Genomic DNA, 13,756 nt, shown 5'->3' with positions numbered 1-13,756 from the left:
CATAAGGTCTGGGACAAATCACTTGAGTCCCTTTGATTATTCTTAGTAACAGAACACTGTGCCCAGTGAAAAGACTACATTTCCCAGGCTTCCTTGCATTTAGGTACCAGTGGTCATATGACTAAGTTCTGGCCAATAAGAAATATGCAGACGTGTTTTAGGGAACTTCCAAGAGAAATGGAAACTTGGTTGGGTGGCTTGCTCTTTTATCCATCCCCTCTTCCTGCTCTGACTAGAATACCGATGTGGTGGAGTTTTAGCTACCATCCTGTACCACAGACAACCACAAGAATAGAAGCCATGTGTTAAGAATGGTACAGCAGACAGAAGGAGCCTGAGTCTTCAACACTGAGGAGCCTACATTCTAGCCTATCTCCTACTTATTTTAGATGAGAGAATAAACCTTTGGGTTTAAGCTGTAAGTAAAGGAAAATCAGGCTTACCCTCATTTGTTAAAGAGTGATTGTTAAAGAGTGATTCTGCCCACTCCAGTGTTTAAGCCCATTTCAATTTCTCCTATCCCTTAGTTATGAACAGCTAATGTGGACTTCTTAAATACTCATGTCTTTAATTTTAACATGATTATTAAGTCACTCTACAACCTTCTTGTCAATGCTTTATCTAAAAAGATTATTTAAATGGTGTATGGCTGTGTATATTTTCACCAAAATAATTACAATAAAAAGATTTCATGGTTTCTAAAGACTATATGTGCGATGGCTTCAAGACTGATCTTCCACAAAGTAATGACGCAAGTTCCATTTGTAATCCATTACATGTTCCCCAGTCGTAGCAATCTACCCATAGCTGAAAACCACTTTACTTTTTCAAATGTTACTTTTCTAATTTATTTTGATCATTTACCTGTTCCTGAATTTTGATTTCCTGATAATCTCTACACCTGGTTGGAGATGAAGACAAGCCTGAGAGGCAAGTGAATTTTGAGGAATCACAGCTCTCCAAGCTGGGACATGAGGATGGCCTACAGAAGGTGTGATACTGTTCAAAGTCAGCCTTGACCACAAATACATGCTTGCATTTGTTACACATGTAATCCCGCTCAAACTCCAGGACCTTCACAAGACTTGTTCGAATCACTGTCCCGGTGACAGATAAAAAGTGTCCCACATCCTTGGTTTTAGGGATGTGCTCCCTTACCAGCTCAGGACAAACAGGCAAACCTGATGGAGGGGGAGAAAAAAATCACATCATCAACTTATACTTGAGGATTTGACTCTATGGGATATATCCTTTTCATATTCCCTGGGGGGAAAGGTATAATTTCTGGGGGGAACCTTTGTGTTTTACTTAAGAAAAAAATCAGATCATCAACTCAATTAAGAAAATAGAAAATAATTATTTCAATTAACAATTGTCAATGAACTGTTTTTAAAAGCACACACCTAGATGCTGTAATAATCAGGACTAAATAAAGGACTGATTTTGGTAAGAAGGCTACCTCAGTGAGATTTAAAAACCAGACTACCCATATTCAACAAAGAACATATTGCCACTTGCCCCACCTAAAAGCAGTCACTGACTCTTTGCCTAAACCACAAAGACAAATGATAAAGAGATGTAGGATGATAACCAAAGATTCCCATTTACAAATGAGTAAACAAAATGTGGTATATCCATACAATGGAATATTATTCAGTCATAAAAAGGAATGAAGTACTGATGTATGCTACAACATGGATGAAACTTGGTAATATGCTAAATGAAAGAAACCAGACACAAATGGCCACATAGTCTATGATTTCACTTATGTGAAATACAGACAGGAGGCTCGCTATTGCTTTTTTAGTTACGTTCCAGATTAATATATACATCTGACAGTATTTTCAAGACCTGAACTACCTAGAGTTTTACCCATGGCATCACTTTATCCTTTGACAACTTTGTGTTTTTCACCATTAAAAAACAGGCACTGAAAAGCTGCAAAATGTAAAGAAAATTTATATGCAGAAAAGCCCTTTCTCATGTTTGGCTGTGATGCTATGCTGGAGTATAAAGATGCTGGCTATGATGGTCAAAAGCCTATCTCCTAACAGGTTTGTAGGGTAGCACTTATTAAGTAAGTTGGTTTATGTACCATAATCCATTATCTTGTCCTCAGAATTTGGTGGTTCAAAAACCTGGTAAGTGTGCATGCTGAAAATGGATCTATCAGGTTTACCATGAAAAATAACCATCACAGGTACGATTATACTTTAACTTCCTATGGCAGCACATTTTCTGCCTGTCAATACATCTACTCAGAAAGCCAAATGATAATAATCGAAAGGTAGTCTGGGAGGCACAGAACTTAAAAAACAACACTCCCCCACCCCCCGCCAAAACCAGATAGATGAACTGAATGTTTAAGGTACCAGGCTATGTTAACCTGGTGTATCCTACCACAGATAGAGACTTGAATATTCTTTGTTGGCTTGCCAGAGTTCTCCCTTCATAGGCTGTATACCGTATAGATAAACATGGTGAGCACTGCCAACACTTGCCTCTATGACTTCCTATGCTTCCAATGCTGACTTGCCCACTTAGTAATGGATGTATTCTTTATTTATATTAATGCAGACTGTATCACATTATGCAGTAAAGGATGATTTTGTATATATATGCTCTATTCTGTGTAGACTTGACAGTTTTATAAAACACATTTGTTTTCCTTATTTCCAAGTTCCTGGGGATTGCTACATTAAAAACACCTAGGGCTGACAAATACTACATAACATGTACAGGAATAGACAAGAGAAGTTGGGACAGGATTAAAGCAGGTATTTATCCATTCAAAGATATCTACTCTTCATTTCTCATTGTTCTCAGGCATCTGCTAATTAGCTAAATGTTGAGCTCCCAAGAACACAGCAATATTTCTAGTTACAACCCGGCAAAAGCCAAAAACTTTTCATTAAAAACAGGTCTTATTCTCCTGTCTGTATTTCACATAAGTGAAATCATAGACTATGTGGCCATTTGTGTCTGGTTTCTTTCATTTAGCATATTACCAAGTTTCATCCATGTTGTAGCATACATCAGTACTTCATTCCTTTTTATGACTGAATAATATTCCATTGTATGGATATACCACATTTTGTTTACTCATTTGTTGACAGGCATTTGGGCCATTTCCACTTTTGACTTTTATGAATAACGTTGCTGTGAACACTCATGTACAAGTTTTTGTTTGAACACTTGTTTTCAATTATCTTAGATATATATCTTGGAGTGAAATTGCTGGATCATATGGTTGAATACATTTTAAAAAAATAACTTCATTGGCACGTTTGTAAAGAATCACTAAGTGCCGTCTATTATAAAGTGTTTTCTACTGTAATTATATAGGATACTCAAGAGGGAAACATGATTACTGACCCAATTTGCTTCTTGAAATATACACAGAATCTACCAACAATTACTTCAGAGAAAGATGAACAAGCCAAACAGAAGAACAGACAAAAGTGAATGGGCTAAGAAAACTTATTTTTGTTAACAATTTCTGTGGATTTTTGAAACATCCATTCTCTCTTCCTTGACCCCTAAAGAAATATCATTTTTATATCCCATTTCTACTCCCCTCATCCTAGTTCTGCTTCAGATGCAAACTGATTATCCAGTTTAAATTATATCATCAACATGTTAAAAATTAAAAAATAAAACACAACTAAGATCACAAGAAGTAGGACATGGAAAGCGTTGTGTTACTCTGATGCTATGCATAACTGCAGACTGCCCTGTAAAGACACAGACTGCCCAAGACAATTTAATGGACTGGGTATTCAATGAGATAAAATATTATATATATAACTGATACAGTCTTACATAACTGTATAGATAGATGCTTGCTATTTTTGGCTTAAAAAATTTTGGTTAAAAACAAAGGTATGTGTAATTTTATTGTCTTTTTTTTCCCTAGAAAGCTATTTTTAATTTGTGTGTTTTACCGTAAACAGCATCTTAGAAAAGAAGAAAATACACCCTATCTCCCATTGCTTCTACAGTAATCCAGGCAAGATATAATGAAGGCCTGAACCACAATCTCCTCTGTATATAACCCTTTTATGGCTGTCCACAGATCTAAGAATGAAGAACCAGACAAATCTGAACTGTACCACAAGGTCTTGTGTGACTGGCTTCCCCTCATACCGCGCCCTCTGAGCACTCACTTCACATATAGTATTCCCTTTGCCTCAATACTGTTCTCCCCACTCGATCCCTCCACCCACACTAAGAAGTAATCTAGTGATTTAGAATACAGACTCTGGAGCCACAATGCCTGGGTTTGAATCACGGCTCTATCACTTACTGGCTGTGTGACCCTGAGCAAATTATTTACCCTCTCTGTACCTCAGACTCCCCTTCTGTAAAATGGCAATAACAATAGGACCTACTTCATAGGGTCATTAGAAGATTAAAATAATTCATATATGTAAAATTATTAGAACAGTATCTGGCATATAGCACCCACTATTTAAATATAAGTTCTTCAACTTAATATTATCATTTTTCATCCTTTAAAGCTCAGCTTAAACATAATTTTCTTAATGAAATCTTTAACTCACTTTAGGCTAAATTCTCTTTTATGTACCGTACCATACTGTTCTTCTTTTTCATATAACTTACCACAATTGAAATAAAAGAATCAACTAATTAATTTTTTTTTATGTTTCTACAGTAGAATATAATCTCCATGAGGCTAGGGTTGAGGTAGATTTTACTCACTGCTATATCATCAGAACAAGCATCATGCTTTATAAATAGTAAGCATTCAAAAATATTTGAAAGATGAAAGGCAAGGAAATGCAAAGCAAAGACGAGAGATATTAAAGATACTAAGTTAGTTTGGTGGTGCAGTGGTTAAAGTGCTTGGCTGCTAACCAAAAGGTCAGCAGCTTGAACCCCTCAGCCTTTCTGAGGGAGGAAGATGTGGCAGTCTGCTTCTGTAAAGATTACAGCCTTGGAAACCATATGGGGCGGCTCTATTCTGTCCTACAGGGTTGCTATGAGTCGGAATTGACTCAACAGCAGTGGGTTTATTATTATTATTTTTTAAATTAGCTTGGAAACCAGTTAGATATAAGATGTAAGGAAAAGGGTAGAATTTAAGGTGACTCCCAGTTTTGTGGTTTAGGTAACTGAATGGAAGAGATTCCATTAACTGAGTCAGGGGAATTCGGCAAGGCACACGGTAGACAACCAATAAATATTTATTGAAAGAATAAATAAGGAAATGCCATTTTCAGGTGGAGGGGGCACACAGAGTGAAGGGAAACCATGACTACAATTTTTAATATACTAGGTTTGCAAGAACATACCTAGTTTGAGATATCTGGTAGACAATAGGATATTTAGATACAGAGTTTAAGAGACAAGTTCTGGCTAAAAATAAATAAATAAAGTTGGCACTTGTTGCTGTATAGGTGGCAGCTGATGCCTAGGTTCAGGATGGAGCTACCACATTAGAAGAGCATGCAGGATCCAGGAGAAGAGGGCCATGTCTGAGCCCTGAGGACCCAACACCTAAGGGGCAGGTAAAAGAGGAGGTCCCCACAGAGGAGGGGGAGAAGCCACAGTCAGAGAAGGAGGAACGGGCAAAAGAGTGTCGTCAATGGGGCCAAGGCTGCGGTTTCATAAAGCAGAGGAGTAAATAGTAGTACACCCCGCAGAGAAATAAGAGATATATTGAAAAGTGTCTCCCAGTTTGGCCATTAGGCAGTCACTGGTAACACTGGTGAGGGTAGTTTCAGTGTGGTGGAAGTGAACAGGAGAAGCTTACGCCAAAGAAATGTATTCTCTCAAGAAGTTTGGTTACATAAAGGAGAGTAGATGGAGGATAAAGGTGGACAAAGAATTAAAGAGGGGTCTTTTTCCTTTTATAAAATGAGATCTGAAAGAAAGAAAAGTCAGGTGTAAATGCTGGAAAGGATTCATGGTCATCCCTGCTACCAGCTACCATACCACCAAGACCCCCATGCTGTCCCATGGTTTTGGCCTGACTGGGTGACTAACTTCACAGCACCTGCCTTACCCAACTCCTTACCTTGGTTACTTACTCCATACTCACTGACCTCAGGGTTCAGGTGAATGTCTCATCTAAATAAAGATTTTTGACTAGAGGCCATGGCTAGGCTTCAGGAAAGCAGAGTCCATTACTTCCTCTGAATATAACCCAGAAGTACCACTTATTTAAATCCTCAGTCCCATAGTTCTATTGACTTGCACATCATTATCTCTAAGAATTAAAAAAAAAAAAGGACTTATATTTTGGGAACAGTTGCCAAATCTCCCCCCACTCCCCCTTCTTCATTTAATAGTAATGTCCTAACTTCTCTCACCACCTACCCATGCCTCTGGTCTCAGAGTACATCCTTCAAGACCTCCCCAAGCTGCTATAACAAGATAGTGGCCTTCATAATTACCTATGGTCTGTGCTACTCATTTTGGGCCTTAATCACATACTGCTTTCCACCGTTTCTTAACTACCTTATATTTGGAGGGTAGGGCCACTTCTTGAGCTCTTTTCATGCCCTGCTATGCCCAGCCCAGTGCTTTAATAAGCACTTTCGGGTAAGGAGAAAAATAGTGAATAAAAAGGAAGGGAAAACCGACTTTCCCTCCCTTTTAGCCTCCCCTTTACCACATCTGGCCTCAAATCTTCCAGACTAGCAACAAAATACTTGAATTTTTCTGTGCATATCCTGGGGCTTCTCACTTCTGTACCCTTCCTTAAGTACTCTACTTTGTCTGGAGAACTGTCCTAAGTTCACTCAGCCAGAAGACTGCCTTCAAGTTTCCCTCCTGCAAGAAAACCTCCCTAAATCTAGGCTAGCACACTCACACAAATGGAACAGCTAAGCAAAATGGATGCACAATGGCATGTTGTTGTTGTATGCCACTGAGCAGATTTTGATCCATAGAGACACCATGTGACAGAAGAGAACTGCCCCATAAGGTTTTCTAGGCTATAATCTTTATGGAAGCAGATTTCCAGATCTTTCTCCTACAAAGCCACTAGATGTGTTCGAACTGCCAAACTTGTCGTTAGCAGTGAGCGCTTAACGTGCCACCAGGGTTCCTTACAATGGTACACATGATGCCTTTTATGTCTAGAGAAACATCCACCTAGGAAGACTAAAAGGAAGCTACTCCTTGGTTTTGGGGACACCTTCCTTTCCTTGCAAGTGATGACCCAGGCCTATGCATACTGGGCTCTGACAAATCTACACAACACTGACTTTATTTCAGTGTAAGGGGGCTGTGCTGAAAATATATTATGCACTTGGGAAGAAGGCAAGTGGGAGGTGGGGAAGGCAAGGCTCAGTTCTAAGGGTCCCTCATATGCTCACCAACTCTTGTGTCCCTCTGGAAGTGTGGCCAGGAAGACTGAGTCCCCTGCTGCTCACCCCAGCAAGGATCCTGTGTCAAACCCAATTACAGTATTTCTAAAGAAAGAACTATGTTAACAACCACAACCAATTGTTCTCAGGAAATTAGGTTTTGATTATCTTCTATACTTTCACAACACACGGCCACATGTCACCCTTAATGTTCCTGAATTAGAAACAAAGGAACAGTTTACACCTTACTGCATCATGTAAATGGTACCTATTAGGATAATTCTTTTTTTTTTAAGGATTCAGTAAATTAACCTAAAGCATATCAGAATAAATAGTTTATTTTTTATATAACTGTATTATTATAAGGGCAGCAGAAGTAAGTACATTTCTGGATATTTAGATTTATTCCTTTCACTCAGCATTATTATGATTTTTAAATAATTGTAATATAAAAACAAAAACAAAGGTGACATAATGTTAAGCAAAACTCATGTACAATCAAAAACTTAATACTAAAAAAGGCTAAGAGATAGCGTTTTGATAGAAATGGCAATTTATTTTAATCTTTCTGTCTTACTATATATATTACTATGTATGTTGTTGTTATTAGGTGCCATAGACTCGACAGCAACCCACGGGGGTTGAACTGCCAACCTTTCGGTTAGCGGCAAAGGGCTTAACCACTGCACCACCAGAATTTGCATTTCTAACAGCTCCCACGTGATGCTGATGCTGCTGGTACAGGATCTACACTTTGAGAATCTTTGACCTAAAGTAATCGATATGGGCTAGCACAGGTGATAACATTCTTCAAGTATCTATTTCAAAAATTGTTTTGTTGTTTTATCACTGAATGGGGGAGAAAGATACAGATTTTGGGGTTCACCACTAATGGAGGGTTAATGCCTGAAATTAGTACCCCGGGGGAAAAATGGTTCTCAAAGTGTGGTTCCTGCAACAGCAGCTTCAGCATCACACGGGACCTGTTAGAAATGCAGATTCTTGGGCCTCACCGCAGACCTGCTCAATCAAAAACTCTGGGGTGGAGCCCAGCAACCAGTGTTTTAACAAGCCCTCCAGGTGATTCTGATGCCCATTAATGTTTGAGAACCACTGCTTTCATTAACACATGAATGCTCTTTTTTTCTTTCCCATTGACTTTGGTAAATGTAAAAGTAAAAAGTAAAGGTAAAGGCGCATTTGAACACCTTTCATCAAAACCATTGGGAATACCAAGTAAACCTTAAGCTAATAAAAATTCCAGAAGACAAAGTAAGAAATGGAGATGTAAAGGTGAAATTTAATGCATATTTTGGAAAACATATCAGAAAGTGTCTTATGCTTCTAAGGAGACTGACCCACAGAGACATCCTGAGTTTTAATAATTAAATGACTTGCCTAGAGTCAAAGATGGAGGTGTAATTTACCTAAAACCAGACTATTTCTGTTCTCTGACCTTTCATACATGTCATTCATTCTGCTTGGGGCACCTCCATCCCTCTCTGGCCTTACCCTCTTTTCTTGAAGTCTTCCCCTGAAACACCTAGAAGAATTTATTCCCCGTTCTATGAGCTAATATACCCTGCACATAACTTGAGTGAGGCACGCATCACATAAATCTGCCGTACAGCTTCCTTACAATTATGTTTAATAGATGCACTTATGCACGTACCTGTGGGCACACATACACACCATTTGGTAAATATCTGACTATTACATAGCCATTTCCCCTCTAGCCTTGAGCTCCTTAAGATGAGGGACTGTACGATACTCTTTTTGGTTTCCCAAGAGCCTAGCAAATGCCTAGCACAAATTATGTTTGTAGAATAAATGCTACTGTGGTAATAACATGATTTACAATTTGTCAGAGAAGAATTGAAGAAGTAGGTTAGGTCCATCTGAGACCAGCGAGGTTACCTAGGCAGACAGAATTTTATTATTTAAACTGAGCTTGGAAAGGTATCCAAACAAACGAAACCAGTTGCCGTCACGGCGATTCCAACTCACAGCAACCCTATAGGACAGAACAGAACTGCCTGATAGGGTTTCTAAGGAGCAGCTGATGGATTCGAACTGCCGACTTTTGGTTAGCAGCTAACACTTAACCACTGCACCACCAGGGCTTCGTCCAAACAAAAGGGCAGCCTAAAATCATTTCAACATTAACTAAAGTCCCTTTTAACATATCTACTTTTTGTAACATTATTAGAAGGGAAAGCTCTTTCTTGACCCCAGCAGGAAATTATATAGTACCCTGATGCATAAAAGATTAATAACTCTCAATTTTGTTCCAGCAAGTTTAACTGCAGATACTATTTTTCACTTAAATCAAGTGTCTCATCTTTTTTAGAGTCTTAATTTGTCTCCAAGGAGTTCTACTCTAGTGACTCCTAACCTTCTAGCACCACATCAAGCATTCTTGTTGATTACAAATCCTCACCCTTCTTAAATGTACTATAAGGTAAATATTTATTTTTAAACAAAACGGTATGGGTGTTCTCCAATTTAATCACAAATTGCCCTTTAAATATTTTGGAGTCTGCTTTTAATTTCATCAAATCCTCCTTTCTCATAAGTAGAATGAAGCTGAAGTAGCCTTCATTAGTTTATACAACAACGATATATTTGAAATAAAAAAACTGGGGAGGTAAAAGGGACTCTAGAGGTAGTTTGCATGTGAAGAAATTAAGGCTCAGTTAGATTAAGCGATCTGCCAAGTCTCCCACCCTAGTGGTGTAGTTCTAACCAAGTATCCCCTAAATTCAACTCTTATCACCATCCCATACTATGCCTTCCAAGAAATGGCTTCCATGTAATAAAGTAATGGAAAACTGTTGTACTGGAATGTCACATTTTCAAAAATTCTTATCAGTTAGTTTAATTCTGTCCACCCTGTTAATGATCGATTTTAAAACAGAAAGGGAGGGACAAGAAGCAAAGATTTGGAGACAGGAATTTTCAGGCACAGCTCTGTCACTACAAGTTGCTGAGTTCTTCATTGTATTTTCTTAATGTAATGAACCTGTCATGTGTTCAGCAAAAACCTGAGTGTCTAATACATGGGCTACACAATGCTAATATTGAAATATAAGAATTGGTTTCCTAAAATAGTTTTGAAGATATCCAGGCAGCATCTAGCATTTTTCTAATTCTTTGTATTATCAATTCTTTTACTGTTAGTAGCCATAAAAGCTCATAAAGCTGCTTTGGGTTACAATTTTATAGACACACAAATGAATATGGAAATAAATATGCAAACAAGTACACTGTTAGCTCCACACATTCTCCTTCCTCTCAGTTGGCATGGCTAGTATTCCAGCCTTTTGAATGTCCTGAGAAGATAATGTAAAATCATTATTATGCTCTAAGAGAAGGGATCATTAACTACACAATGGATATATTTTTAAGTATAAATATTTGTTATTTCTTGGTGCTCTGAATCCAGTATGTGTTAAATTTTCTCTAAACCTTCCTAGAGAATAACATGGCAGTAAAATCCTTAAGTGACCTACCTGATATCCTGGCATGAAGATTCTGCTTCATAGAGACATCCTCAGGCTGAGACAGAGACTGCAGAATTGTCAAGGCTGACCTTCGCAATGCACTATCGAAAATAGTTAGTACTTCATTGGGGAACACGTTGAAATATTCCCCAATTTCCATGTTGGTTTCAAAAAGGGTCATGGCATTAACCACAACTGGGTAATGAGCATCTTCATCCTTTTCCTTCAAGATTAGAAGAATATCATTCTTATGGTATTCTGAAACATACGACTCAAAAACTTGACCCACCAGGGTAACTTGCTCGCTATTCATCTTGAATCCGGGTAACTAAAGAAAAAGAAAGGACCGAATTACACCTTTGATATTCATGATTTGCCTGCAATGACATCATAAAACATACAATTTAACAGAAAAGATTATTTGGTTATAAATCATCTGACTTTGGATCACACTATAATCTCAAAATAATATCTGAATACAAATCTTCATTAGATCTGAATTATTTGTTATAATCTGAGTACATGTACTTTTAAAATGAATGAAGTTAAATCTAGTTAAAGAATTATGTTGGTACCCATTATAGAAATTTAAAATAGTCCAACGCATTTTCCATATCTTTCCCAAAGCTTCCTCTTCTTTAACCCTATGATGTATTTCGCAAAAGGCCCTTATCTTTTCTTTGGCTACATCCTATACACACATTTGCTCTCAAGAATAAAATCTTAAAAGCTAGTGTTTTGGCTGGTTATGTCCAGTAAAGCTCTTTGCATGTGTTCTGGTTTGAGGTTTTAGTCATCTAAAGAACAGATCTTTCTCTCTCACTCTTTCTTTAGTTAATAAACATACACATATTCATGTGTGTTCTGCTATGTAAATGGAACACACACTGTTATTCAGATTGATAGTCAGTTCTGACTTGAATAGACAACAGATTGGCTTTTGAAATTTACATTTGGAGATGAATTTGTTGCCTAGTTTCTCTTCCTAACCTAGGAAAATTACTAGCTTCAGCAAAAAACAGCTGCTAAAACAGAATGTAAAGAAACTAGATAAGAAAACTGAGGAAAAGAATGTAAGGAAAGGAAAACTGGTATTTAAATGATAAATAACTAGGATTGAAAATACAGTATATACCACTACTCTGATTTCATTCCCCTGTCAATTAATCTTTTCAAGAATTTTGTACCTACAGATTAAAAGGGCCTACTCCTATTCTCTGTATACACACAGATCACAAATTACATATGTATAAACCCAAGTCAATGTTCAATTCCTAACATCTACCATGTGCAAGGTGCTATGCTGGGAAAAGAAAAGCACAGTACAATGTGCTCTATGCCCTCAGGGAACCAAAGGACGGATCAAATGAAATGGTGCTCCACCAGTGGTAAAAATGCAATACAAACAGGAGCACAAAGGAGTGAGAGATGAAATTTTAATGGGGTAACAATGCTAGAGGCGGCCATGGACAGTTACAAATAACTATCCAAGTTGATCATCTAAGAGACTTCTTATTTGGTTTGGAAAGAGTGAGCCCTAGAGGAGAGGTGTACTTTCCCTAACTTCATTTAACCAACATTTATCATACTGGGCTCTACTAGTACAAAGATGATGAAAGAAAGCTGTTTTGAAGTTTACAGTTTAGTATCCTAAATATGTTAGAACAATATTGTGTTATTAACAATATGTTGCCTTCTCTGAGAACCTATTATTATTCTAGAAGATGTGAAAGGATTAAGGGGGATACAGCAGAGTTAGGCCAAGAATCGGGGCAATTTACAGGATACCAGTCTGAGATTAAGAAATGAATACACGCGTATTCAAGAGAATGAAGGCAAGTAAACTATGGGCCACCACATTGACAGGTAATTTGGTTTTGGTTAGGTGATATAAATTCAGCCAAGTGTAAAGCAGAAATGTTTTGGAAAGGACTAACTCTACAGTTTTCCACGATGTGGCCTTTGCTAATAAAATCTTAATTCCCCAAGGATGGCTACAAGAGAATCTATAAATACACATTAAATTTAGAGCCACATACAACCATTTTGGAAAATGATATGACGCTTCCTTAGAAAGCTAGAAATAGAAATACCATACAATCCAGCAATCCCACTCCTAGGAATATATCCTAGAGAAATAAGAGCCATCACTCGAATAGACATATGCACACCCACGTTCACTGCAGCATTGTTCACAATAGCAAAAAGATGGAAACAACCTAGACACCCATCAACAGATGAATGGATAAACCAACTATAGTACATACACACAATGGAGTACTACGCAATGATAAAGAACAGTGATGAATCTGTGAACCATCTCATAACATGGATGAAACTGGAGGACATTATGCTGAGTGAAATAAGTCAGTCACAAAAGGACAAGTATTGTATGAGACCTCTACTGTAAAAACTCGTAAAAGTTTACACACAAAAAGAAACAATCTTTGCTGGTTACGAGGGATGGGAAGGGTAGGGGGGAATACTAAATAGACAATAGATAAGTGGTAACTTTGGTGAAGCGTAAGACAGTACATAATATCGGGGAAGCCAGCCCAACTTGTACAAGAAAAGGTCATGGAAGCTCCATAGACACATTCCCTGAGGAACTGAAATGCTGGGTGGAGGGCTGCAGGGACCATGGTCTAGCTCAATCGGTATAACACAGTTTATAAAGACATTGTTCTACATTCTACCTCGGTGAGTAGTGTCTGGGGTCTTAGAAGCCTGTGAGCAGCCAGCCATTTAAGATACTCCACTGGTCTCACCCCTTTGGGAGCAAGGGAGAATGAAGAGAACAGGATACAAAGGAAAGATTAGTCCAAAGGACTTATGGACCACAGCTACCAAGGCCTCCACCAGACTGAGTCCAGTACAGCTAGATGGTGCCCGGCTACCACCACTGACTGCTCTGAC

The 13,756-nt window shown here is 38.1% G+C and overlaps 1 protein-coding gene across 1 annotated transcript in view; it reads right to left on the bottom strand.

Moving 5' to 3' along the window:
- Window positions 1-11,283, bottom strand: part of MCM9 (minichromosome maintenance 9 homologous recombination repair factor) — a 105,863-nt gene extending 94,580 nt beyond the window's left edge. Inside the window, exons 1-2 of the mRNA XM_004382737.2 lie at window positions 10,850-11,283; window positions 865-1,181 (exon numbers count right to left, since the gene is read on the bottom strand). Coding sequence (XP_004382794.2) covers window positions 865-1,181; window positions 10,850-11,153 — 621 coding nt within the window. The 5' untranslated portion in view covers window positions 11,154-11,283. The remainder of the gene's footprint in view (window positions 1-864; window positions 1,182-10,849) is intronic.
- Window positions 11,284-13,756: the final 2,473 nt, after the last annotated feature.

Source organism: Trichechus manatus, unplaced genomic scaffold (genome assembly GCF_000243295.1).
Source record: "Trichechus manatus latirostris isolate Lorelei unplaced genomic scaffold, TriManLat1.0 scaffold00098, whole genome shotgun sequence".
Lineage (NCBI taxonomy): Eukaryota > Metazoa > Chordata > Mammalia > Sirenia > Trichechidae > Trichechus > Trichechus manatus.
Note: the sequence above shows the minus strand (reverse complement) of the source record. Positions and strands in the feature narration are given on the sequence as shown.